This window comes from Manis pentadactyla, chromosome 4 (genome assembly GCF_030020395.1).
Source record: "Manis pentadactyla isolate mManPen7 chromosome 4, mManPen7.hap1, whole genome shotgun sequence".
In the NCBI taxonomy this organism is placed as follows: Eukaryota; Metazoa; Chordata; class Mammalia; order Pholidota; family Manidae; genus Manis; species Manis pentadactyla.
Window position 1 is genome coordinate 185,920,994 of NC_080022.1, and position 27,134 is coordinate 185,948,127.

At 57.9% G+C, this 27,134-nt stretch overlaps 1 protein-coding gene across 8 annotated transcripts in view; it reads left to right on the forward strand.

Annotated features, from left to right (window-relative positions):
- SEPTIN9 (septin 9) overlaps positions 1 to 27,134 on the forward strand; it is a 144,434-nt gene that overhangs the window by 75,394 nt on the left and 41,906 nt on the right. For 7 of the 8 annotated variants that reach the window (XR_008997476.1, XR_008997478.1, XR_008997477.1 and 4 more), the window contains one exon: positions 335 to 976. Coding sequence is in view for 4 of the 8 variants with exons in the window: in XM_036900124.2 (XP_036756019.2) it covers positions 335 to 976 (642 nt within the window). In the remaining 4 variants the exon portion in view is untranslated. Of the gene's footprint in view, positions 1 to 334; positions 977 to 12,582; positions 12,714 to 27,134 lie in introns of those variants that run through there. The other variant, XR_008997481.1, reaches the window with a different exon arrangement.

Consider the following 27,134-nt stretch of genomic DNA (forward strand, 5'->3'; position numbering starts at 1 on the left):
GCTGATGGTGTCAGTGGAGATGAGGTGGGATCCAGGGAGTCCTCGATGAGAAAGGAGCCGAGGGTGCACCTTGAAGCATCTTTGCCGACCATGTGACTGGTGGGGCCACACCGCGGCCATGGGAGGACAGAAAGGCCGGCATCTTCCAGGCCCCAGCCTTTTCTCTCTCTCAACGTGTGTGATGGCTGGGGCCTGTGAGACCCCTAGCAGATGCAGGAGTGTCTGGGGGACCCTCGCTGCAGCATGCCTGCCAGCTACCTTCCGATGTTCACAGCACGTTCCTGGGTGTTTCCGAGCTGTCCACTCATCACATCCTCCTCTCTTTGTCTTTCAGCCTTGAAAAGATCATTTGAGGTTGAGGAGGTCGAGACGCCCAACTCCACCCCACCCCGGAGGGTCCAGACCCCCCTGCTCCGGGCCACTGTGGCCAGCTCCACCCAGAAATTCCAGGACCTGGGTGTGAAGAACTCAGAACCCGCAGCCCGCCATGTAGACTCCCTAAGCCAGCGCTCCCCCAAGGCTGCCCTGCGCAGGGTGGAGCTCCCGGGGCCCAAGGCCGAGCCCGTGTCTCGGCGCACCGAGATCTCCATTGACATCTCATCCAAGCAGGTGGAGAGCGCCGGTGCCAGCGGGCCATCCCGGTTCGGGCTCAAGCGGGCCGAGGCGCTGGGCCACAAGACACCAGAGCCCACCCCTCGGAGGACGGAGATCACCATAGTCAAACCCCAGGAGTCAGCCCACCGGAGGATGGAGAACGCCACTTCCAGGATCCCTGAGGGACCCGCCGCCCCCACCACGGACGCAGCCTCCAAGAGGGTGGAGATCCAGGTGCCTAGGCCAGCTGAGGTGCCTGCCGCCCCCATCCTACCCCAGGCCCTGGAGAATTCAGAACCCAGCCCGATGTCTCCACTGCAGAGCAGGCTGGAGCCCAAGCCCCAGGCTCCTGCGGCCGAGGCCCCGCCCAGGAGCCAGGAGGGTGAGTAAAAGCTGGGGGCCTTCTGTGCTGCGGAACTTGGGGGCGGGGAGCATGCTTTGCCAGGGAGTCTTAGAGAAGCGGAATGTGGGCGGGGCAGAGTGGAGGCCTGAGGGTGCACGGGAAGGCGTCCTGAGGCTCCAGGAGGGGACTGGCGGCCCTGTCCACCCAGGGGGAGACCAAGGAGCAGCAGTCTGGGCTTGAGCTGGACTCCGGGAAGCATCTCTGCGTTGCGAGGGACCTCTTTACTGGCCAGCATGGGCCGTGGTGTAGACCCCTTGTTGCGTGAGGCCAGGACGGCCAGGCTCTGGAAGGCTGGGAAACGAGGAGGGCAGGCTCATGTTGGGGCGTGGGGCAGGGACGAGCTCTCACACCCTGGTGGCCACTGGGCCCCAGGAGCAGGCCGCCGCTGGACAGGAAGTGCAGGCTGACCTGCACGGGGGTCCAGAGGCAGACCGTGGGGTGGGAGGGGGGATTCGTGCCCACCTGAGGTTCTGTGCTGAGAAGTGTTCCTCCAGCTCCTCCTCAGGGACAGAGGCAAGAACCAGAACACCTAAGATTCTTGGGGCCGCTGCGCAGGTTGCTCTCTGCACCCCGTACGCAGCTCCACCTGAGGGCGCTCTTCTCGTAAGGGGAGAGAGGCCAGGGGCTCCGCGCTGCCCACAGGGCCCAGGCCCAGAGCTGAGCGCTGTACAGGGGAGAGGGCGTTGACCCCCAGGGCACACGGGTCTGCCGGGGGACACGGGGCCGAGGGGTGCTGTGATCTTGGCTCCACGGGGCTGTGTTCAGTGTCACCTGGGTAGGAAGCCCACAAAAGCTGGGTCCACTTTGAGCAGGACTTAGAGCCCAGCAAGTGTTCAGTAAGTGTTCTTGGGGTTGGGCGGACAGAACGCTCTAAGTTTTCATTTGCTTTTTATAAAGTGGTATTATTTTTAGTTGTGGTAGAATGTACATACCATAAATTGACCATCTGAACCATTTTTAAGAGCACAGCTTAGTGGCATTCACAGTTGTGCCGCCATCACCACCATCCATCTCTAGAACTTTCCCATCCTCCTAAACTGAAATTCTGTGCCCATTAAGCACTAACTCCTCACCCACCTCCCCCAGCCCCTGGCGCCCACTCTCCTACTTTCTGCCTCTATGAAGCTGACTCCTCTAAGTACCCCACGGAAGTGGAATCTTACAGATCCATCCCTTTGTGACTGGCAGATCTCATGAGCATCATGTCCCCGTGGTTCGTGCACGCGTAGCAGGTGTCAGAATCTCCTTCCTTTTTAAAGCTGAGTAGTGTTCCGTTGTGTGGATGGGGACCCCCTTTTGCTTACCCAGCCTCCCTTTGTCCCAGACGCTGCTCAGACCCCCCCTTAAATGGCAGGTGGGATGGATGGACGCCAGGCTGGCTGCGCACATGCCCCATTGAGGCCGTGTTATAGTTCCTTTTTGGTTTTCCTTTTTGAATGAATATTTTCCAGTGATCAGTGGACATGGGGGCTGGGAGGGCTTTTGGCTCCCGGTGGGTGGGGGTGCCAGGTGGCACCAGGGCTCCTCACACTTGGATGGGAGCAGCCGTGTTAGTTTGGCGCATGGATGACTGAGCCTGTTGGGTGGGCATCGGGCCTCAGACCGTACTCCCTCTCAGCTCTCTGCACCTGGCCTGCTGGGCTACCCCCCACCCAAACACCGTCCGTCGTGGTCGTGTGGGCGTGCTGGGGCGAAAGCACGGCCTGTGTTTGGGGAGTGGCCCGGAGGCTGTTTCCTCACAGTCTTCTGTTGGCGCAGAGCCGTCGCCACCGGATATGTCACCCTCCCAGGGTGAGGGGGTTCACGCTTAGCTGAGTCAAGCAGGATGTGACTGGGGATCCAGTCGTCACTGGGCTCGTCCAGAGGTGATGGCAGCTGGCACAGGACAGTGGTCCTGGTTCTGGGGGTCGGGCAGGGGGCTGTCTGCTCAGGGTGGCACTGCCCTGGGTCTTCAGGGTGAGTGGGGCACAGCCTTGGGGATGTGCAAGAATGACTTCTGCCAGCGTGGTTGCTGCTCAGGCCCCGCTTAACGCCAGAGGCTGTGCTGGGAGCTGGGCCACCGGACACCAGGCTCACTCCGCCCCAGGAGCAGGACAGCTGGTAAACAGCCTCTGAGGAGTGGTGCAGGGGTGCCTTGGGAGAGCCTTGACTTAACTTCAGCTACATTCTGCAGAGGGTGGGATTTAACCAGGCAAAGAGGAGGAGAAAAGAGCGGTCCCAGCTGAGGCAGCCGTGCACACAGGTGTCTGGGACCTCCTGGACTCAGGCACTGCGGGATTTCTCCGTGAGAGTTTAAGTGTCTGAGCTGGTGCCATCAGAGAGCAGGTGGGAGTCCAGCCCCATGAGGCTGTCCCCACCCCTGGAGTGTGAGCTGGGGGTCGGGGTGGGTGCCCGTCGTGTGTGTACATGCATGTGAACTCGCACCCGTTCCTGTGCCCCTTCCCCCCCCCGAGTCTCATCGGCTGGGTGGGGAGGGGCTCTGTCACCAGCACTCATTAGTTGAGAATCTTGAGGCTGGACAGATGCAACTGGACTGGGGGTCGGTGGCAGGGGCTGGAGGAGGTGGGGGCTCAGGTGACTCACTGTGGGAGGATTCTTTTCACCTAAATATCGCACTACAGAGTCACTGCAGAGGGAGCCCAACCTTGGGCCTGGAAGGATGCAGGGCAAGAAGCCGGCTGGCAGGAGGGAGCAAGGCCAGCTGTGGGCTGGTGGCCCTGACACAGCCTTGAAGTCCTGGGCAAGTCCGGGTGCAGGGCAGGGCCTTCCCAGTCAGGGGTGTTCCTGGAGTGCATCATAGTGGTGTGGGAGGGCCCCAGGTCCAGGCTCCCACCCAGCCCTGCTCTGAGGTGCTGTGCACTCAGCCCTGCCCTCCTCTGCTTGCGGCCTGGCTGGTCCATCCAGGCACAGGTCTGGCTCTCCTGTGGCCCTGCTTCCTGTCCTGACTTCCTGCAGACCCGGATCTCCTGTCCCCTTCTGACCCTCTGGGGGCTGAATCGGAAGCCGCCAACCCTGCACGTCCTGCTCTGACTGCCCTCTGTGGGCACACTGGCCTTATACCTGAGGGCCAGCTGGCCCTGAAGGGGCAAAACCTCAGGAAGGGGAGGACCCTGCGTGCTCCGATCAGACGCTCAGCCTCGGCCTCTGTCTCCGGGAAACCATTTAGACTGTGGCTTCGGGTGCAGGGTAGGCTCCTCTGGGGCCCCAGCTGAGTTGTCCCCAGATTGACCCACCTGAAGCATAGCACAGATGAGATCCATGCCCACTCTGAGCCTTGGCTGGTTCGCCCACCATCCATTCTCCATCTCGGCCCGCTCACACCTCCCCCCTCCCTGCTCTGGGCCTTTCATCATCTCCCATGGGCCACTTTTCCTCACAAGGGCTCTGCCTCGACCTCCTGGCTCCCTGATGCCCGACCTTACTCCTCTTCACATCACTGCTTTCTGAACTCCTATGCATCCTTCAAAGCCCAGCTCAAATGGTACCTCTTCCGTGAAGCCCTCTCAGTCACTGGAAGTGGCCTAACTTCTCTGACTCTTGGACCTTTTTGCATCTTTCTCATGTATAATATCTCATGTTTGTCTTGGAATGTAAATTGTTTCTTTCCTCTCCTAGGCTTTTTAATGTAAAAATAGTTTTCAGAGAATTTTATTTTTAATTCAGAAAACATAGGAACTAGAAAGAAATTAAAATTCACCTGTAATCCAGCAGTATCCGCTCTTAATGCCTGCTGTGTATTCTTCAGAACCCCCTCTGTGCCCTCACTAGATTCTAGGTCACCATGGGCGGGGCTGTGGGCTTTGTTCTTCCTAAAGGATCCCGTGATACGGAGGAAGTGACTCGGACACGGTCATGCTGCATGAGCTTGAGCATGCTTGCTGGAGGAGAGAGGAGGACAGGGCTTTTTTGTGGCTCTTGCAGGCAGACGCAGGGACCCCACGGGTGCCTTGGGGGATCAAGCGGATGGTTTCCTGATCAAGAGCCCACGGGTCTGACTCTGGCATGTTGGGTTCTTTGTTTCTGAGGCTGCTGACCCCTGGCCCCAGCCCCGGCCCTCCTTGCCGCTCTTCGGGGTCAACCCTGCTCTTCTCTCATTCTCTCAGGCCCTGGGAGGGAACGGCCTTGTGCCCTCCAGGCCTCTGCTCTTCCCCTGCCCCTGCATGGTGGCTCTGGGCAGGAGGCTGCTGGCTCCGCCCTTCCCCAGGAGCCACCGCCTCTGGCTCCGAGGCCCACACCAGCCAAGTTTCCCTGGGGCTGCCTTATAAGGCGGCACTGGCCGCTCACTGTGGTCTGGTTCTCTGCCATCTCCGGATCTCACTAGAGGCCATGGGGAGGCTAAGGCTGGCTGGGCAGGGTGGTGAATGGGGAGCCCTGGGCTGGCACTCACCTAAGTTCTTGGGGGTGTTCCTGTTCCATCCATGGTAGGACCCAAAACTAGGGTCTACTGTGGGCCTGACCTGGGCTGTGAACTCCCCAAGGTCAGGTTCTGCACCTTGTCCACCATGTCATCACAGCACCTGGCATACAGTAGGAGCTTGATAAATGCTGAGGGACTCATTTGCATCTGACAAAGCCAGCAGAGGAGTGAGCTCTCATGTGGCTTGTTGCATGTGGTGTGTTGCATGTTGCATGTTGCCATGCCTTGGGCCTTAGCCTGTAGTTTCTTCTGTGTGGGGCCGTTCTGGCGGGACAGCAGAGGTGTTCCCACCGGGCTGCCGCTTCTGGGAGAGCGCCCTGCTTCAGCTCCTCCTGTGTTCCCGACCTGGGCCCAGAGGACGTCCACACACCCTCTTACCTCTGGGGGTTGGGTCTCTTTCTCTTTCCTGCTTTTGAGAACAGGCACACTGCTTCTCTGAGCTGTCCCTGTGAATGACACCCAGGTCTGAAGCAGGAAGTACCTGTGCATGGAGGGACAGGAGGACAGTGGCCAGGCCGAGGTGTGTCCCTTAAGGGGGCGCAGAGTAGGGGGCATGAGGACAGAGCTGGGCTCCAGGGCCCAGGAGAAAGAACGCGTCTCCCTCGGTGGCCCGCCCAGCTGTCTGCCCAGCCGTCTGCCCAGCCTAGCCCAGTGGTAGCAGGAGCCTGGGCCTGGCTACAGAATGCCAGCCAGCAGCTGTGGATCCTTAAATAGAGCCGGGTGCAGCTGCTGGGAGGGCCGGGCAGGGAGGCAGGCGCTGGAGGCGGCTCTCCGCTCTGCCCCCTGCAGCATTAGAGGCCGTGGCCCTGACCACCCAGCCTGGTCCCCAGACACATGGCGCTGGGCGAGGCTTCAGGGTGCTGATCCCAGGGAGCTGGGGCCGCTGCCAGCAGAGGAGCCGAGTCCGCATGCTCAGCCTCGCAGGCCCAGGACAGCTGCTGCGAGCCAGGGTCTGCACGGTGAGGCCGCTGTCGGGGGCATGTGCCTGGGCCAGACAGCCACGCTCTGCGGCCTGGACAGAGGGCACACTCAGCCCTGGAGGAGCAGCACAGACCCCCACCCACTGCCCTGAAGTTAGGGCAGCCCTGCCCAGACCCCAGGTTCTGGCAGCCAGCCTGGAGGATGCCACGTGGTTCACACTGGCCTGATGTGGCCGAATGTGGACCTGTGGCCCTGAATTGGAGAGCTGTGTGTTGGGGGGTGGGCAGGATATACTTCTTCTCTTGTGTCTTCTCTGATTTGGCTTTCTCCAACACTCCAAGCTTTCTGTGGGTGTCACTAGTGCCCCCATGGGGTCCCAGGGACACCCGGACCTGTGGGTTGAAGCTGTCATGAGCAAAGGCAGCTGGTTCCTGGGCCCGAGTTCCAGTTCTCTGGGGGGTTGGGAGCTGCGCAAGAATGAACATGCTCTGATTGGAGGGGGGCTGGACGTCAGCCCCCCCTCCCCCTCCCCACTGCTGCCATCTCCCTCCTTCCAAAATGATGCACAGAGGTCACAACCTTGAAGCACAGACTCTCAGCGCCAGGAGCCTCCGGGATGGCCTTGCCCTGCGGGGGGAGATGGCCAAGCAGCATGGGCCTCCCCCTCAGACCTGCTTGGCTCTTGTTTCTGCCCTGCACAGGCCTTGTGATCTCTGCTGAGTCCGTTTTCTCGTCGTGTTGGGCATAATCCCTCAGGCACAGTGTCATTAGAAGGAAGTGGTAGTGTGAAGGCTGCCAGCGTGGGCCGGGCACCCAGGAGTTTTTGATCAACAAGTACATCCCCTTGTTTAATGACGGGAGGGCTTGCTCAGGGCACTGTCCTCCACAAGCTTGTGTTTAAATGCTCCTTTTTCTCTTCTACTTTTAAAGAGCAGTGCATGGTCAGTGTTAGAAGAGAAGAAATAAAGGTCATGTGAAACTTGAAAAGGAAGTGTGGGTCCCCCGACCCCCTGCCCTTTCCCCAGGGCAGCCTGTGTCAACAGCTGGGCGCCTTTGTGTGCTTCGGATTTTGCCTGTGGGACAGTCATTCAGGGCATGTGTGAAGAAGGCTGTGTGTAAATATCATAGAGGCTTTTTGAGAACACAAATGAGATCAGACGTCTGCAACTACTTACTTTTCCTGTTTAATGACACCGGACGGTGTCTTTGTGTCGGCATTGTGGCTTTGGTGATGCCCTTTGATGGCTGAGCTGATACCGTTACATGGTCCTACTATTCTTGTCCAGCTTTTCACTGATAAACGCTGAGCATCCTTACATTTACGTTTGTGCACACGTGACAGTCGGGTAGACTTTTTGGAATGGGGTTTGTGCATTTAAACTTTGGGTCCATGTTGCCAAATTGGCCTCTAAAATGGTTTCACCGATTTCTAACCCTAATGGCAGAGAGGTCTCAGGGCGTTCGTTCGCCCTGGACTGGGAGGTTGGTGTTTTAGTTTGTACAGTCTTTCATTATGTGAGGGGGGTTATCTTCTCCTATATTCATAGGCCAGCGGCCCTGGGTTTCCTGTGAACTGCCCATTCCTGTCCCTGGTTCATTTTTTTCCAGTTGGGCTGTTACTCCTTTTCTTGTTCAATTTTTTTTAATTTCTAAAGAGTTCTTTGTCCACGTCTGTTGTAGCTGGCACAAGGGCTTTTCCCCAGTTGCTTACTTTCAATTCTGTTTTGAGTGTGTTCTTCCAAACTAAAGGGTTAAAGATTTTGAACCCTTTGGTTGCCAAGTGCCTTCTCTTGCCTTCCTCTTCTGGGGCTCACGTCTTGTTCAGAAGCCTTCTGTATCCCAACAAAGGGAAAAATTCACACGTTTTCTTTTAGTATTTTCATGGTTCCATTTTTATGATCTGAAATCATTAATCCATTGCAGTTTGGGTTTAAACAGTGAGGTAGGGGAAAACGTTTTTTGCACAGATGTGCACAGTGAGCTCGGTCTGTAGCATGTGGGGCATGTGTGTGTCATTTTTATTGGTTTGGGTGTCAGTGTCGTGCTGGCTTGGCAAAAATAATTTGGATGCGTTTCTTTTTTCCTCTGTATTTTGGAACTGTTTAAACAGCAGTACAGTCATCTCTATGTTCAAACTTTTAAAGAATTCACCATCTGACCCGAGTACTTGCGTGGGCGCCTAGTACTTTAAAGACTTAAAAAAACCTTTCTTTTCCTATGTTTCTTTAAGCTTTTGTTTTTTCCGTCTTTTATTTTACACCTTTTTTTCTAGAAAATAATCCTTTAAGCTATTTAAAATCCCTTAGGTAATCCAGAAATGGGAGTGTGTAGAGAGGATAGTGGGGGTCCCCGCCCCCCATGATTAGCACTGTCTATCTGGGCACCCCAGTGGGTGCCCATGGCTGGGTGTGTCCGCAGAGGAGATCGTGCAGGGACAGACTGCCTGAGGCTGATGTCCTGGTGATGCTCCCTCTGAAAGACACATGTGTGGTGACGTGTTCCAGGAGGGATGTGTCCAGACAGCCCAGCACCCCAAGGAGAGAGCCCCCCAACCCTGCTGGTGGGGCCCTCTTGGAGGCAGTGTGGGGACCTGGGTCTTGAAGGGGGCAGAGTGCTGGTGGGTTTTGGGTCTCGTGGGCTTGGTGTTACCCAGAGAGCAGCTTTCAAACTGATTTTGGAGTGCAGCCCTGGTAAGAAATACATTCTACACCACAGGTCAGGACACATGTACCTGTAGGTGGGGGTGTGTGTGCACAAGTGAACCTCTCTCTGGAGTCATTCTTACTGTTGCTCTGCCTGCTGCCCACTGGTGTTCTCCACTCTTTTCTGTTTGGGATAGAGAGCTTTTCTCCTTTTTTAGAAAAGAGCTTTTTTGAGACACAGTTCGCAAACGGCGCGTTCATTGACGTGTGTAGTCAGTAGTTTTAGTTCCTTCGCAGGCAGTACAATGGAGAGCACATCTGATGTCAGACCCCTTGCATTCCCTCTGGAAGCATCCCCCTCTCTTCAGCAGTCACCCCCCTGTTACCCGTTTCCCTCAGCCCTAAGCAGTGGTAGGCTTTCTGTCTGTAGATTTGCCGGCTATGAACATTTCTTAGAAATGGGATCATACAACATGTGGTCTTCCATGAGTGGCTTCTTTCACATTGTGTAATGTTTTCAAGGCCTGTCCCTGCTGTTGCATGTCTCAGCCCTTCATTCCTATTTCCAGCCAAGTTATATGGCATGTATGGATGGAGCACATTTTACCAGCCGATGGACATTTAGGTTGTTTTCAACTTTTTTCTATTATGAATGTATTCTTCTAAGTGTAAAAAATAAAAAATGCTGGTTGTGACCCACTAAATAGTTTTCAGGACCCATTAATGAGTCAGGACCCATAGTTTGGGACATGCTGGCCTGGACAATGGGATGGGGGCGGGCCATGCCAGAGGTGGCTTGAGCATGCTGTGTTACAGGGCTGACCCACCAGTGGTGTTCCAGCAGGGCTTGATCAGATTTGCATGCCAGGCATGTTTGTTTATTCAAGAAATATGAAGAGCTGCTGTGTGCCAGGCACTGAGGAATCTGCCGTGATGTACATACAAACAGACGGGAATCCTGTCTTCCTGGGTGTATGTGCTGATGGGAGGGGACAAAGGATAAACATATCAGTCAGTAAAACAAAGCATGACAGATGAGGTGACAACTAAAGAGAATATTCAAGCCGGAGAGGTGGCTGGGAAATGACTGGTGGCATTGGGTAGAAGTGGAGATTAGGACAAGCCAAGTGGGGCACTCACAAAATATAAGGTGTGGGGGGCTGTGCATTCAAAAGCTCAGGGATCAAAATACATAGTGTTGTAATGCAGTACTTCAAAAAAATCAAAATTATGCAGAGAAGTTCATGATGAACAAATACCTATATATTGAATGAAGAACACGGGCCTGGCCTCAACCTCCTCACCCTAATCCCCACCCTGTTGGATTTTGCTCATTGTGGAATTTTTTGCAAAATTCTGAATTTTAGAAAATATTGCACTGAAATACCATTTATCTTGGTCGCTGAGTTTTTTGGCACCCCTTGCAGTTTTGCACCTGGGCGATGCCTCACTTATCTCTGCCCAGACTCGGCAGTGACACGGTTGAGGTCTGAGGGGTGCATGAGTTTGGCTTTTAACTTGGAGACAGCAGCAGCACCTGGCTGGTTGGTTGGGGAGGTGAGAACGCAGCTGGAGCACCATGGGGAGGGCCTGCGGGGGAGGGAGCGGCAGGTGGCGCAGGGACAGGCTGGAGCAGCCCAGTGGCCCTCCCAGCCTGGCATTTTGCTGCTGGATGTTTGGCATCTATGTTGAGGCATCTGCCCCCCTTAATGGAGGTGGCGGGAGAGAAACGCCCCTGCACACCCAGACATCCAGGCGGAGCAGGAAGAGTAGTAGGGTCCTTAGGCCCCTCCTGAAGCAGTGACAGGGACCACGGCTAGGATGAAGGACAGTTACACGTACCAAGGGTGCTGTCCGGAGCCAGCTGCCCTGCCCAGGAACCGGGTGAGCCCAGGGTCTCCTTGGCCATGGTGGGGGCTGGGAGGAGCCAGGGAGACCCCTCCAGTCCTGAGTGAAGCATAATTGAGTGTCCTTGAGGCTGTGGCCCAAGGGCAGTCCTGTCCCTGCTCCTGTGGCTTTGAAGAGCTCCCAGGTTGGGGACTGCAGCCCTGAGGGCACCCTCCGCCCACTGGGCGACCACCCCTCCACTCTACCCTGGCTTCTGGGGCTCCTGTGCTTCACATGGCAACCACAAGCAGAACACCCAGATTTGGAGCCCGGAAGTCACTTGGCACCGCTGACAACCCTTGTCACCTCATTTGTAAGGCCAGGATAAGATGGGGGGCCCCACCCTTGAGCTGTCTTCCGTGTACTCTGATAACCACCAGATTCCTGTTCTGGCTCTGGGCCTGACTGACCACTTGGTGCCTCTGCCACTTACAGGACTGACTCAGTCGGGAGCTGCTGGGAGGGTGAAGTCAGGCCTGCCTGGAGCGTCGTGACCATCCACGAATGTTGTCTCACCGTTATTGAGCTGGGCACACAGTAAATGCTGAATAGATGCTAGGTGGTGGTGTTATTAATGATTTCTGTGCAGCCCCAGCAACCGTGCTGTCCGGGTAGAAAAGCCCTTGAGGGTTTGCAGGAGATAATTAGGAGGAGGGGTGTGGAGCTTGAGCACTGAGCAGGAGGAGGGGAGGCAGGGAGGCTCCCAGAACTGGACCCCCTGGGACAGGGCAGAACGTCCTCGACAAATCAGTTTCCTCCGAGTTCTGGGACGGCGGCGGCAGGGGTCTGCGGGTTAAATCATGACGTTAGGAAGGCATTGAACATTGGTACAGGACCTGATACAGAAACGTACTGTATCTCAGCGTGTATAGAACTCTCCACAGAGCCAGACAAGTGTGCGCAGTTCTCACTGAAGCTCTCGGGAGATCCCGGACTGTCTGTCAGACAAGGGGCGGTATAAATGGAAGTTAATTGTACAGAAGCCGTTATTTTAATTTGCAAATGTTTACTATCTTAAAAAAAGGTGCATATATACATACATATATGCACGCACACACAGAACTTGGGCCTGTGGGCCCCGCTCCTGCTGATGGTGGGAAGGCAGCCCTGCCCATGGAGCCGCCTGCTGGCTTCCTTTGCCCACTGGCTTCCCGCTCTGCTTGCTCTGTGCCCCCAGCGAGGTCTCTAGATGCTCCGCCGAAAGCACAGCCCTTCCGGGGACTCCCTGGGCTGGCAGAGGAGCACGTCCTCTTCCCAGGTCTTAGCTCCCAGCTGGGCCGAAGCGGGGCCCGTGGGAACCTCCGAGGGGCACGCGGAGGCTGCTGTTGGAACACAGGGGCTTGGTGTCTCCCTGCCCCTCCCCCCTGGGGGGGTCACACTTGTAGATGCAGCCTCCTGGTCTGGAGACCCTGGGGTGTCAGCGACCTCCTGTGCACAGGGATGGGAGCAGAGGGGGAGCACACTATGGACCAGGAGCTAAGCTAGAGGGGAGGTCACACCCAAGGGCGTCGTTACTCACTGGGACCCCAGAGCACGCCCGAGTCTGCCTGCTCCCTTGGGGACAGTGTCTGCCTCCCTACACAGTCCGGCAGCAGCTCACCCAGCAGGGAGAAGAGGGCTCTGTTTCCACCCGCAGAATGATCACCCCTTATTTCTGGTCTAAGTCGGGCCTTCCTTCACCGGCCGCTGACTAATGCGTATCTGGTGCCTGATAGGGAGAGCAGGCAGGATGAGGTGGCAACCCCTGCCACACAGGGCTCAGGTTACAGAGGGTTGAGGCACTCCTGAAACAAGGCTGGCAGCCACTGACCCTCCCTGCCCGCCTGGATTTCAGGCCCTTGGCCCCCAGGTAGGTGTGGGCTGGGCGTGCCGCATCAAGGGTGCAGGGGCTTCGGGGTCGGGGCGTGGCTGTGGTGGACGAGCCAGGCCTGCGGTTGGGGGAGGAGGCCGGACCCAGCCTGTCCCTGTCTGTCCCCCGGGCAGGAGCCTAGCCCCACACCTAGGCCAGTACCTGGGCCACCAAGGAGTGTCACAGCCCCACCTTCTTGCAGCAGCCGGTTGCAGGGTGGGGGCGGGGCTTGGCCATTCCCGTGTCTCTAGGGAGGGTGACCGGCAGTTTGCACAGGGCAGCCGTGAGCTAAGCTGGTGCATGAACAGCGGGAGACCTCGAACCAAACCCTGGCTTTGTTGATGGTTTCCGGGCTGCGCTGTAAAAGGACATGCTGTTCAGGCGGGATAGCCCAGCTAAGCCCTTGGAAGCCGAGTCCCTGACATTTCCCGTGGCAGCAAGTTGGTGCCGGGTCTCACTGATCACTCATGCTTGTTCTTGGTGGGTATGTGCGATGTGCGCTGTGCCCTCTGTGGGCAGCATGGGGTCCTGGCCACCCTGGCCTTGGTGCCTTCCCCATCCTGAACAAAGCCTGGGTGCTCCCCCGCGCCTTCAAGCCCATGAGATGTGTGGCTCCAGCTGGGTGATCCTGTTTGGACCCCAAAGGTTGGGGCATGTTGAGCCTCAGTGTCCATAGGCGGCTCTGCAGGGGTGGGGCGCATTCTGAGAGGTTTCCTGTGGCTTGGCCGCTGAGCTGTGGATGGGCCCCCCCATGGGCTGGTCCTCCCCCCTCCCGCACATTATGGCTCCTCGCTTGAGGAGTCATCCCCTTCCAGATGGGATTCAGAATTGGGAGACTTTCCTGGGCCTTCCAGTCCAGATCCCCGTGGCACCAGTTACAGAAGTCTTTGTGTCAGCTGGTGGAGAGGGCTGAGCAGTTGGTACCAACGACCAGCCTAACAACTCTGGCAGGATAAGGTTGGCCACTGGGAGCAATAGTTACTCTCATTGTCCCATTTTCCAGATTAGGAAATCAAGGCCCAGAGAGCTCCAGCATCTTGCCCAAAGGCCCCCAGCTGTTAACAGTCTGGATTTGAGCCTTGGGGGAGCCTGTGCTGAGCTGGTGGCAGTGGGGGAGGCGGTCTCTGCCTTTGCAGCCATCCAGGGACAGAGCCAGTGCACGGCGGGCCCTGCCCTGGGCTTTGGATGGGACGCACTGCTGCCAGGCTGGCACCCTCCTTCTGCTGCTTTCTCTTGCAAGGCACCGTGAGATGATGGAGTGAGGAGGGACTCTGGTATTCCCCATCTTCCTCTAGGCCCTCAGCTGCCCTGGATTTTGAAATAAGGTACTGCTTGTCAAGGGGGTGAGTGGGAACAGATTGGAAGTCCCATTTCTCTCCCCTGAATCACAGCTGCAGGGACCCCAGCCAGCCCCCGCCCTGCTGGGCTCGACCTTCTCTTCCTCCTCAACAACCCCCGCATCCCCCCCAACCAAGCCCAGCCTGAGTGTCTGTGAGAACCAGCAGGAGATGTTTGGGTGGGGGTAGGGGGCCTGGGGGGTGCCTTCTTGGTTGCAAAGGGGGCTGAATTCAAACCTCCTGCATCATGGGCTGCAGGCTGGCCCTGGGAACAGTGGGAGACCCTGGGCTGGCACAGCATCCTAGCCTGCTGGTGTTTGCTCCCCTGGCTCAGGAGCAGGTCCCTACAGGTCCTGGAGCAGTTCGCCCCTGTGTACAGTGAGGGCTTTGCAGGCACACCTGTGTTATCGATCTTCCTGGAACTTGGAGTGGTTCCTTCACTCTCCTGATTGGGCTGAGCTAGGCTCTGAGGTGGGTGAGGAAGGGGGTGGGGTCTGCAGGCTTCTCTCCCTAGGAACTTCTCACCCCACTGGGGTGAAGGTCAGAAGAGCAGAGGGCCTGGTGGGCCCTAGGGTTTTTCTTCTGATGCTTCCTGGGTGCTTCCTGCATACTGGGCCCCGGGCTCTTACAGCCCAGGGCCAGGTCCATGCTTCCACGGCCAGGCCCCCTGGTGCATCAGACTGTCAGGAGAGAGACAGTGGGAAACACAGTTCTCTATTGTTGTCAACGCCCTGCTTTGGGGCCAGGCAGTGGGGAGGTGAGCCCGCTAGCATGGCCTAGGGAGCAGGCGGGGAGTTTCCATTGTAGGGTCCCCTATTTCTGGCCAAGGGGTGTGAGGTGGGGGGAAGCTGGAATGAGAGCAGGGGACCGGGGGTGCAGGGTACCCGGGGTGCAGGGGACCCGGGAAGCCCGTCTGTCCTCACCCTCAGGGCCCTTCCCTCCCCGGGGAGTGCTCCGCGGGGCCACAGGGAGGCAGAAGGCACTCACCCACAGAGCGCCGCACTCCTCCCTGCCCTTGGCCATGGTTAGAGTTGTACCTTCCGGGCTCGTGTTTCTACTGGGCAGTTCCAGATAGTTCTGGATCTGAGATGCAGCTTCCCGGGCCTGAGCCCAGCCCTTCAGAACCAGGGTCGGGTGGTGGGGTGGGTGGAACTTTGCAAAAGGAAGTTCCCCAAACACTGCGCTACACTCCTCCCTAGGCCTTCCACCTCCTGTCCTTGTCCTCTGGTCTGACTCCACTCTGGGGTTGGCACCAGGTGAGAATGTCTGGGCTCTGAGGTCACAGCAGCAGCATGACCAGGCGACTGCATGTGGGGTGTGTCACTGTGTGACTGTGTGTGTGTGTGTGTGTGTGTGTGTGTGTGTGTGTGTGTGTAAAGTCTTGCCCGAGAAACTTCAGGGATGTGGCCCCAGGCTGGATCCTAATTGGGGTGGAGGCCGGGCTGCCCCTGCTCGCTGCCCGCTGACCCAGTCTCAGCACCCCCTTCACTGTGTCCTGCAATGGTGGCTCCATGGTGAGCAAACCTGTGTAGTGCCGCTGCCCCTGCTGTGTGACCACCACATGTTCCTGCTGCAGAGAAGCTTTTCCAGAGAGCCAGCTGACACATTTGGCCTGGGTTATTTGTTTTTGAACAGGAATGAAAGGAGAGAGTGAGTAAGAAGGGATGGGGGGGTGCCAGTAACCGAGCAGGGGAAGGTCAGAGAGAGGGGAGGAAAGATCTGGAAAGTCCAACCATGTGCTTTGGAAGCAGGTGCCAGCTATGAGATAATCCAGAGGGTGGCGGCCTGCCCTGCGCCCTGCCTGTGGAGGCCAGGAGGGAATGTTCTGCGAGGGAATGGCCCTGCACGCTGGAAGCAAGACCTGGGAGCCTGCCCTTGGCTTGCTTTCTGTGGCTTTGAGTGCTGTGCAGATTTGTTTCCATTTTAGGGACACCGTGGGGAGGCTGTCATTCCCTCCTAGTCTTTATTAATATTTCATTAATCACAGTGACCACTCACTGCTCACTCACAGGTTTCAAGGGCTGGGCTCCAGGCAATGTGTGCTTTATGCGCTTTATGCGCACTGTGAGACAGTTACTGTTACTGCTTCAGAGAAGGGATGGAGGCACAGAGAGGTTGAGTAACCTGCCCCAAGCCACACAGTTGGAAATGGTCAACCTGTGCTTGAACAGGAGCTGTTTGACTTCAGAGCCCCAGCTGGTTTATAAATTAGGTGCATGGTTTCTCTGCCACTGTGACAGCCTTTGGTCTGCCAGCTTGGCTGGGGTTCCCTCCATATATGGGTAGCCCCAAAGCAGCATCCCCACAGCTAAAACGGGGCCAGGACAGGCAGGGGGCACAGCCAGAGTCGCCCTCGGGGTGGGCAGCCAGCCTGGGGATAAGGCCACATCCCCCTTCTTGGACCTATGGAGCCCATAGGTGGGGGTCAGAGGCTCTTGGCAACAGGCAGGAGAGGGCCCCACAGCAAGAGACACTGGGAGCCTGGCCTGCAAAGCCTGGAGGCTTCCGGAGACTGCTGGCCCGGCTTCCTGTGCAGCTGGGTTCTCCTGCACACGCAGTCCCCAGTCCGCACAACCTCCCACAACTGGGTCCATCTTCCCAGGCCCAGGTCACGTGGTGTAGGTCAGTGCCGCTCTGGGAGAGGGCAGGGTGCCAAGAACAGCCTGGGGGAGGTCACACTCCCCGGGAGTGGAGTGAGAGCTCCTTGGCTGAGTGCCCACTCTGCACAGGGGTGGGCTGGACCTCCACATGTGGTCATTCAGCCTCACCCACTCTGCACAGGCCCTACGAGTTACCCACCCACCTGGCTGGCTGGCCGTCCACCCACTCACCTCCTTACCTGCCCAGCCGATAGACATTCACACATGTGCTTAGGGTCTGTGTTGGAGCAAAGCTGATGTCTGGCTTGGAGCCAGCAGTCTCAGGGTTAGCCCAGCTCTGCCCCACACCGGCCATACGATCCTGGACAGACGTGCCTTCCTGTGTGCTGGTCCTAATCTGTAGAAGGAGGCATGTCATGAGGGTCACTTGGGGCTCTGTGTGATGTGCTGAGGAGGTGCGCACCTCTGTGAGCAGGTGAGGTACGTGCACTCAGGTGTGTGTGGGGCCCAGGACAGGTGATCAGGAGGAGCAGCGGGTTCTGAGGGGGGAGTGACTTCCAAGTCCCCTTCTCCCGCCCAGCCCTCCCCGGAGCTATACTGGGTGCCTCCTGCCCTGCCCAGCCCAGCCCAGCCCAGCCCAGCTCAGGTTTCTTCCCGAGTCCATGCCCCGGGCCTCTTTCGCCAGGAAACAGTGCCCTCCACCCACCCTCTTGCCTGGGCCTGAGGAACTGGGGCATCATTTGCCCCACACAGCTGCCGCCAGAGCATCCTGGATCTGAGCGCTCCTGCCCGCCCCAGGCTGCCCCCAACAGTCCACCCCACAAGGCCCCTGCACCCTCCCCGGGGCACCCGCATGTGTAATGTGTGTGAAGGGCGCCCCCTGGAGGTGTGTGGTGGCTGGACGCCAAGAGCCTGGCGTTGTGATTTCCTGAGAATGGGCTCCAGTCTGCATCTTAAACCTCCCCGTGGGTGCCCCCGTGCTGGGAGTCCAGCCCCCGGGCCTGGCTGCTCCTGGGGCGCACGGGCTCGTTCCCACTGAGGGCCCTCAGTCTGCCTCTTCCTTCCTAGGACGTGTCCTCCTGGATTCTTCTGCCGCCTCATTTGGGTCCCTGCCTAAATGCCACCACTTGGAGAAGCTCCCCCATAAACCCAGGTAAAGCAGCCCTCCTGCACCTGTGGGTTGCTTTCTGTGAGGCGTGGATGGGTCTGTAAGAGCCTTACCACCCGCTTGTTCACATGGAGTGCAAGCTCCGCGAGGGCAGGGGGAGCTGGCCTGGTGTCCCCAGGATTTGGCATGTCGTAGGTGCTCAGTCAATGCCTGTTGAATACTGAGCACAGGAAGAAGCTTCCTCTAGCTGGAGCAACCAGGGAAGGCTTCCCGGAGGAAGTGGCATCTAGTGGGCCATGGAAAGTGAGATGTTTGTCTGGTGCAAAGATTAGGAGAGAGTGTAAAGGGGCATTGTCATACCACAACAGAGCAGCGAAACCAGTGCTAGTAAGTGGATTGCTGATGGCTGGTGCCAAGCAGGAGTCAGAAATACCTCTGCACTGGAGCCCCCAGGGAGGCTGCGCTCCTGGCCTGAGCGAGGGCCTGAATCTGAGCATTCCCAGAGCAGGGAGCAATACCCAGTGGGTGCAGCTTAGCACGTCGGGGGCTGTCTGGCTGGGCTGCTGGAGCCAAATCAGATACTGGGAAGCCCTGAGCCCACCAACAGGCTTTGGTGCCCTGGGCATGGTGAGGGAGCAGGAGGACCAGTCCAGAGCGGGTGGCCGGGTGGAGTGGAAGGGAGGGCACAGAGCGGGCCTTCAAGCCTGCCCAGCCTGAGGCTCCAGGAGGCCGAGTTAGGGCAGTGCCATGGCAGCATGAGTTGAAGCCCCAGATGAAGAAACGGCCGGGGCCAGGTGTCCCATTCTTGGTAGGGGGTACCCCACCTTGCCCCCAGCCTGGCCTGGCTTGCGCTCTGCGAATGTGTTGGAGGTGCAGGGCGGACTCCAGTCCCTTGGTTGTGGCAGCCGGAGGCACTGGGTTGCGCTGGAAGCCTCTGAGCACAGGGTGGGAGGGCCGTGGGAGTCAGTGGGGGGAGGGAGTGCTCCCCAGCTGGTGGGGTGCAGGCGGGAAAGAGTATTTAATAAGCACGTACTCTGTGCCCACACCTGGTTTGCACAAGGAAGACAGGGAGGTGGGAGCTGGGCCTGGGTTCAAAGTCTGGTCCTGCCGCTTACTCTTCTAGGCAGGTTTACTCTGAATTTGTCTCATCATTCACAAGCTGGGGACAAACGTGGGGATTCAGTGAGATGCTGTAAGAAACGGACAGGCGCAGCCCTGGACATATAGTGTGTTTGATAAATGCTAAGTGCTGCTTCTATGACAGCAGCAACCATGCTTCACGGACCAGGTGGCTCGGCAGCCCCCTGTCGTGGTTCCTGAGGACAAGCGTGTGGGTGGTGGCAGGTTCCTGTGCCCACCTTGCGCGTGTGGCTGGGAGCCCTGGTGTGGGCGGGCCCTGTCCAGTCCTCCCGCCGGTCGTCCGGCTGGCGCCTGCAGCCAGCCTGGCGGAGCGCTGGCACCCAGCACAGGCAGAGGGATGTGGGAGTCTCTGTGGCCTGGGCTGCAGTTGCTACACTGGTGGGAGGCGCTGGTCTCCTGGTGGGGAGGTGGCAGAGAATCTGAGGGGACTGAGAAAAGCCTGTGGCTTTGCAGACAGGCCCTGCTGGGTGTCGGCACCCAGCTGACTTCTGTCCTCACAGCAGAGGAGACCGGAAGCTGTGCTTCAGTTTTCTGTGATCAGAACAGGGTGTGTGCTTAGGGGACACGTTTGGGGACAGTCTACTTCCTGGAGGAGATGGAGCTAGAAGATGCCAGCGTGGAGGAGGAGGAGGCAGGAGTAAAGGGCTGAAAACGTGCTGGAGTAGCTGTTGGGTCCCAGGCAGCCTCCTTCTGTGGCCAGAGGAAGGGTTGTGGCCTCCACCCTGGGCCACCACCTCTTTTGGAGACAGGAGCTGGAGTGGCAGAGAGGCTGCCCCCCTTCCCGTGTACCCCAGCTCCACTCCTGGCGTCGGTGGTGCCTGCCGCCCCCCAGCCTTGGCCCCGCGGGGGCCTCGGCCCGTCTTCCTCTCTGGGCTGCTGGGCAGTAGGGGGCGCTGGAGTTCCCAAGTCCTCGCAGAGGACTGGCTGCAGCAGTTTTTACACATCTGTCCCAGGGAAGTCTCTGCTATCACACCCCAGCGGCCTTCTCCCTGCTAACCTGTTTCCTGGGGTCGTCATGCCGGGCAGGGTGAGGGGCCACCACCAGGCTGCGTGTGAAGCAGAGCTGTGTTGACACAAACTCTGGTTAAACCCACATCCTCCCGGCCACCCCACGGGAAGTGACTTCATGGCGGAGCTCGTGGAGCGCCCAACGCACGTCCCGTCGGTGGGCCCTGGCCTGGCTCTGCACATGGAGGAGAAGGGGCCTGGCCCCTCAGAGCTGCCGGAGACTGTGCCTGACGGCTCATGCGGTCGGTCTGTTTGGCCAGGCGTTGCCAGTGCCTGGAGGTTAAGCTAAGAAGCAATTGTTTGTCTTCCTGATTGAAAACAAGTGATTTTAAAAATAATGCCTACTCATGACAAATTTTTTTTTAATTGGAAAACTAAAGAAAATGGTCAGAAATGCATCCGATGGAAACAAGCAGTTAACATTTTGGGTGTTTTTCCCTGCACATATGCTTAATACAGATGATTTTTTTTAAAAACATAAATGCAATCTGTTCCTTCTCCCTGCTGCACAAGGGGCAGGGAAGGGGTGTAGGGGGGTGTCCTTACTCTTTGCCTGAGTCTCGCCTTATAAAAGGATTGGGCCAAATTGCCCTAGGAGGGTACAGGAAGCTGCAGACCCACACCATGGCCCAGGGGACCTGGAAACAGGCTGGGGCATTTTCAGTAGTGAGTGGACCCTGGCTGGGGGCAGGGAGTGGACACCTTGGTCCACTTTTTATTCCATGAGCCAGAGGGAGGCCACAGTGCCTGGCCTCCACCCTTGGCCACAGCCTTTCCTGGCAATAAGACCTTGGCCAGTGTACTTTGTTCCTGTCTATGAAGTAGGCTAATAGAAACACCCACTCAAAACCATGGTGAGGGTTAGCCAGAGACGGGTAAGATTCCTCAAGGGAGGAACAACCTAAGACAGGCACAGTCACAGGGGGGCCATCAGGTGAGAAATTGGGGATCAACAGCGGTGAGGCTTAGAACCTCACCCCCCCCCCCCCGTTTTGAGAGAAATCTTCTGCATCCGTGGATATTTTGTTGCCCTTGTCTAGCTTGGATTAATACTTAGTCTATAGGCACACACCTGATCATCTACATTTGCCCTCTTACAGCACTAAACAGTGTTTTCTACCTTTGTCTTGCATCTACCTACCACTTCAGCATTTTATTAAAAATAATAATAATAAAGAGAGAAATGTGGTATCCACATATAAATCAAGTATAAAAATCAAATGAATAATCGTATCTGACTTGATTGTTTATAGTTCATGATGCGTGATCAAAACCGAAAGTTTCTGTGATGACTGCCCTTGCACTGTTCACCATGTCAGAACTTACTCACTATGTAAGACCTTGTTCACCATGTAAAAACTTGTTCGTTATGCTTCAGAAGATTGGAGACTTGAGAATTAGGCTTGGGATTGATTAATGACTGTGCATTGAGTCCCCTATACAGAATTTTATTGTTAACAACCATTTGATCAATAAATATGAGAGATGCCCTCTCAAAAAAAAAAACAAAAAACCACCACGGTGAGGAATGCGTTCATGCAAGCAGAGGGCCTAGGGCAGGCCTGCGGTCCCCACCTCCACCACCACTCTTGTCGTGGCCAATGTGCTTTCATTGTGTCCTGCTGTCACGCCTGTGGCAGCCTCTCGTTCATTCATTCACCTGTAGAGGCCTCCTGCGCGTCAGGCCTGGTGCCGAGGACAACACCCTCCTCCCTGACCCCTGGGTTTCCAAGTAGAACAAGAGTTTCTTGGAGACTGGCCCACTGGGCCGCCCTGCCTCTCCTCGGGGGGACACAAGGAGGCCCTGGAGGGAGCCAGCTCCTGCCCCTTCTCTCTGTGTGACCTGGAGCAAGTTGCTTAGCCTCTCTGTGTCCTGTTTCTTTGAGAGCGGCAGAAAGGCTCAGATGGGGTTGCTGCGTGGACTGCGTGTGAAGCCCTGGGAGCAGTGCCTGCACTGAGGAAGCACCCAGTGTCAGCTTTCCCTGGAGTTGCTGGTCTGAGAACATTTTTGGATCTCAGGACACTGATGACTGTAGATGGAATGCTTTTTCTGGAAGCATCAAGAGGGGACTGCAGCGTCTGTGGGAAGGGCTCCTGGCTGGTGAGCCGGTGCGCAGAGCACAGTCACTGTTCCCAAGGGGGGGCGGGCTCCCTAGTCCCCTCTCCAGAAGCTCCTGTCCCCCTTGGCTCTGAGCAGGGGACAGTGGGGACTGGTGGGAGTGTCTCTGGACGGGCCTTTGCAGGGGTCAGAGTCTTCACATATAGGTCATCTCTGGCTCCAGTGTGGAGGTCCTTCCTCGTCCCCTGTGGTCTGGCCCGCTGTTCTCTCTGCTGCTCTAAAAGGACACTTTTTCAGTAACAGAAACCCCGACGCAGAAGGGCCCAAGCTCCAAGGACAGTCTCCTGTCGCACCAAGTGCAGCTCAGGGATGCTGTGGTCCACTCTCTGTTCGGCTGTCCTCGGGAGCGGCTTTGGTCCGCGCTAGTCCCCATGGTCTCAGATGCTGCAGCATTCACCGAAACAGCCACATTCAGAGGCAGGGGAGTGCCCTTGCCGGGAGCCTCCTCTGTGAGCCGGGAGCCTTTTCCTGCAAGCCCCTCGGTGCCCTCCCATGGGCTCAGTTCACCCAGCAGCCCCTGGCCATCGCCTGAACCCTGACCTGGCGCCTCCTGCCTTGAAGCACAAGGTGGTGCTGGGCCAAGCAGGGAGGAGAATGCCTGAGCCAATTCGGGTTGGCTGGGGAAGGTGGGGCTGGCGGGGGGAAGCCATTACCGGTCTGGCCGCCCTCCTTTGGGAGGGGAAGCAGGGAGGAGGTCCCCCTGACTCAGGTTGGTGTCTGAGCAGAGACAGGGCCAACCCAGGGCCAGTTCTTCCAACAGGGAGTGCCAGGTGGCCACTGTGAGTCCAGGAGACAAACCCGCGTCTGCCATCCAGGCTGAAACTGCTGCGGGGCCCGACCATCCCCGCGGGAAACAGCAGCTGTGTCCCACGGCACTGACCGGGCTGGCTTTCTAGGGGCGGAGGGGCTCGGCTGCAGTGGAGCCTGACCTCCGAGTGGAATCCGGCTGTCCCAGGGGCAGGCTGTGGGTAACCAGTGCTGGGATAAATCTGCAGAGGAAGTGGGGGCTGGGCCGCCCCTCTGCACCCCCTTCCCTGCAGCGTTGGTCAGGAGTGCACCCCGCTCTTTTCCTGGTCCGCCTCCTGCCCTCCCCCAGCCCTTCATGCTCTGTGTCGGTTTCCTTTCCTGCCTCCCCCCTCAGGCGCAGCTCTCGGCACTGCGGCGTATGGTACTAATTAAGGCCTTCCGCCTGCTGCTCAGTGGATGGCTGAGAGCAGAGCGTGCTCGGGGCCTCCTCTGATTGGGGGGCTCTCCAGCACAGAGCCCTCATCTTCTAGCCTTCAAGCCCCAGTCATTTTGTGTGTTTGTGATGCAGTAGAAACACCAAGCTGGGGCCGATTTGCATGTGTTGAAGTTTCTCTTCCCGCCTGTGCGAGGCCCTTGGCTTGGTGTTTGCAGGATGTGCTCCTGAGACCCCCTGAGAGAGGAGGGCCTCTGCCCCCTCCGTCCAGGCAGGCAGCCCCTCTTTGGCCTGCGTTCTGTGGAAGGTTCCCTAGAACCAGGGCCACACGGTGAGGTGGCAAGACTGGCCTGGGCTCTGGATGTCAGGCCTGCCCGGCTCCAGCCTGTTGGCTGTGTGGTCGGGCCCTGCACTGCACCGTCCTGGCCCCAGTCACTCTGTGCTCCTGGCAGGGCCACCGGGAGCATTGCTGGACGGAGGGCCAGGAAAGGAACAGGAGCACATGATACGGTGGGGACAGTGTGAGGGGCGGCCTGCAGGCAGCCCTGTGCAGCCCCAGGGACATGACCTCCTGGTTCCATCAGGCCTCAAGTCCCAGGCATCCCCTAAGCATGGACTTGAGGGTTGATACTTGCTGTTGTAGATGAAGCAAAGACCTATTTCGAGGTGAGAATGGAAAGCATGGGTTTGATGTAGATGAGGAGACGGTTTGCCCTTGTGTGGACCCAGGGTGGTGGTCCGGGGCCTCTGATCACTAATTCAGGAGGGCGGCTGGGCACTGAGAACGCTGGCTGGGCTCCGCTGTGGCCACTATCTCCACTGGGGAAAGAGGAAAGGAGAGCGGGTGCCCCTGGCTGCCAGGGCTGGACAGGGTCCCCGATACCTGGTGCTGCTTGGTGTCTGGTCATGGTAACTGGGCTTGCTGTCGGCCCCGCATGGTTGTAGGGCTTTTTACCTGGAGCACCTCCTTTAAAGTCCCCAACAACTCTGTGAGTCGATTCTGTTATTCCCATTTCACAGATGAGGAACCTGGGGCACAGAGAGGTTCAGGCCAAGGCCACACAGCAGGTGCGCAGAGGGAGGGTTGGAATTCCGGAGGCCTGACTCCAGAGCCCCCGTCATTAACCACTGACTGACTTGGTGGCACCTCTGAGCCCCCTCTTGTTGTGGCAGAGAACCAGCAGCCCAGCATGGGGCAGGGCCTCGGCCAGGGTCAGTGCGTTTGCGGCAGAGCTGGGGTCACGGCTCCCGGGCCCGGGTTCTGTGGCCTGTCTTTGAGCGGGTGTGTGTTTGGAGGCAGATGGCCCAGCGTGGTCAGCACAGCTCGATCTCCCACACCTCATTCCGGAAAGATGTCCACACAGGGTGGGCGGCTGGGAAGACAGGCGCCCGTTATGCTCATGACCAGATGGGACCTTTACAGTTTTGTGGGTGCCTTGCGGTCTCCCTGCTCTCTTGCCTCTTACCTGGCATCTTACATGCCCGCAGTGGGCAGCCTCCACCGCAGGCACGCCGTGTGTGTCAAGAGCTGTACGAGTTCTCCAGAGCAGCCCGTGGGTCCGTCCCCTGAGCACGCCTGCTTCTGAGCCCTGCGTCTGTGTCCTCGGTGCGGTGCAGATGCGCGGGCTTTCCTCCTGCAGGAGCCGGATACCGTTCACCTCATGCAAGGCTAGAGCTTGGAAGCACCGCTAAGAAACGCATGTTACCACCTGCGTGTGTGTGCGTGTGCTCTCCCAGCCTTGGCTGTGTGTTTATGCGTGAGGGCTCAGTGGCTGGCCTCTGCCATCCACGCTCACTTCCTCAGCTTGGCGGGAGGGAGTCAGTGAAGGGTGCCCAACCCCCCTGCCTTTCTCACCCTGCAGGCCTGGAGGGTGAGGTGCCTGCAGGAAGCTGACAGGCGTGGAAGGGTTAATGGTGGGTCCTGTTTTCCTGGCTCCTTCTCCAGCTTTCCCAGGGAAGGGCGGGTGGAGAGGCCTCCTCTTCAGAGGAAGGGGTGGGCGGGGATGAGCCAGAGCCGGCTCTTCTGCACGGGCACCTCCAGCCACTCTGCTTGGTTAGTTCTGCGACTTCTGCAGGCCAGCTGTTCAGAGGGAACCCGGAAGGTGGAGGGAGGGTTTCCAATAAGCAAAGAAGTTGGAATGTATGTGGGATTCATTACTGGAATTTGGCAACGCAAAGAGCCTCACTTTCTCCCCCGGGATGGGACGGGGGTGGGGTCCTTCTGGAGTTGGTCTGGAGGCCCTGGGCTGGAGCCATGGGTGGGGGTGTCAGCAAGAACCCCTTCCCATCCCCCATGGCCGAGCTCCTGGGGCCCTGCTTCCCTTGCTTGCAGCCCGTCCTTCCCCTGAGAACTGCAGGCGGGAATCACGTGCCTGGCCTTCCTCTGCCCCCTCACTCCCCTGCTGGGGAGAGTGACCTGGCCTCTTTGGCCCCTGCCACCTACGGCCTCCTGTTTTGCTGCAGTGGCCTCGAAGTGGCAGCTGGGGCGTGAACGAAAGCCGCTTTCCTGCAAGCCGCCTGGTCCTGGCAGTGACTGAAAGGTGCCCATGTCCCTGCAGGGTGGGCCGACTGTCCCTGCTTTGGGAGGAAACCAGAGAGAAGGCCAGGGTGCCACTACATGGTACAGAGCATAGGGAACCTGGGTTCCAGAACCTTTGTCTCCAGCCCTTCTCTGTGGGTGCAGGAGGCAGTGGGCCCTGCTGTGATTCACGGAGTCCCCTGGTGCCTCAGTTTACAGAGGAGGAAAGAAGGGGCCCCGAGAGGCAGAGTGTTGGACCGCCCTCCAGAACTACAAGGTGACACATTTGTGTTGTTTTAAGTCACCGAGTTTGTGGTAATTTGTTATAGCAGCAACAGGAGGCTGATACAGTTAGGAAGTGGTGATCTTGTTCTTGAAGAGTTCAGGAGGAATTCTGCATCCTGAGCCCCAGAAGATTCTGGGCTCCCCTAGACTCTCCCAGCTCAGAGTCCATAGGAAGGCTCCCCCAGGCAGGGTATGGAAGAAACCAGTCCTGAAAGTCGTCCCCTTTTCCCACGTGAAGGCAAGGGTGCGGGCTGGTGTACATATCCCCTTTTTGTGGCTTTTTAACTTTCACATTAGAATTCTGCAGCTGAAAGAGGCTCTAGGATTCATCTGCTTGATGTGCAAGTGAGGATACTGAGGCCCAGGGAGGGTGAGGGACCAGCCCAGGGAGTTCCAGCCAGAGTACCAGCCCCGTCTCTGGAGCCTGTTCTTCCCTGGTGGTGGAGGAAGGCTAGCGGGTGTGGACTTCTAGAGAGCAAACTGGATTGGCTGGGGGAGCTGGAAGAGCCTCTGGTCACACCTCCTACCACTCCTGGGTGACCCCAGGCCTGCACAGGCTGCTGGCCTCTACTTGCAGCCCTGGGAGTCCCAGGAACCAGATGTTACCCTGGCTTGAGGGCTGGGGCCTGAGATAGGAGGTGGGGAAATGGCTGCCCTGGGCACGGGGCCTCCTGTGGGTGCCTGCAGGCTGCCTAGGGCCCCTTTCCCCAGGGCACCCTGCCCTTGCCTAAGGCCATAAAACAGTCATTTTCTGAGCTTGAGTCTGGATAGGTGAGCAAGTCCCTGCCCCCCTAACCCCTGCGATCATCTCATCTCTTCCTGGGGTCCGGAAGAACAACCTAGAGTGCCGCTTTGTGATATTTCGGACCTCCAGTCCCATCACGTAGCCCCCCACCTCTGCTGCTGTCCTGAGCTGCCTCTAGACCTTTGCCTGCAGGCCCTCTGCCTGGAACGCCTGATGCCTGCAGGAGCCGGGATTCCTGAAGCAAGCCTCAGTGGGCTGTTCTCAGGTGCCACGCCCTTGCTAAATGTAGCCAAATTGGCGTGGGTTCCACTCACACCACATTCAAACCTTGTGTCTCCTTTCCAACTCAGAGCCGAGCAGGCAGGGCCTACATCTGCGAGG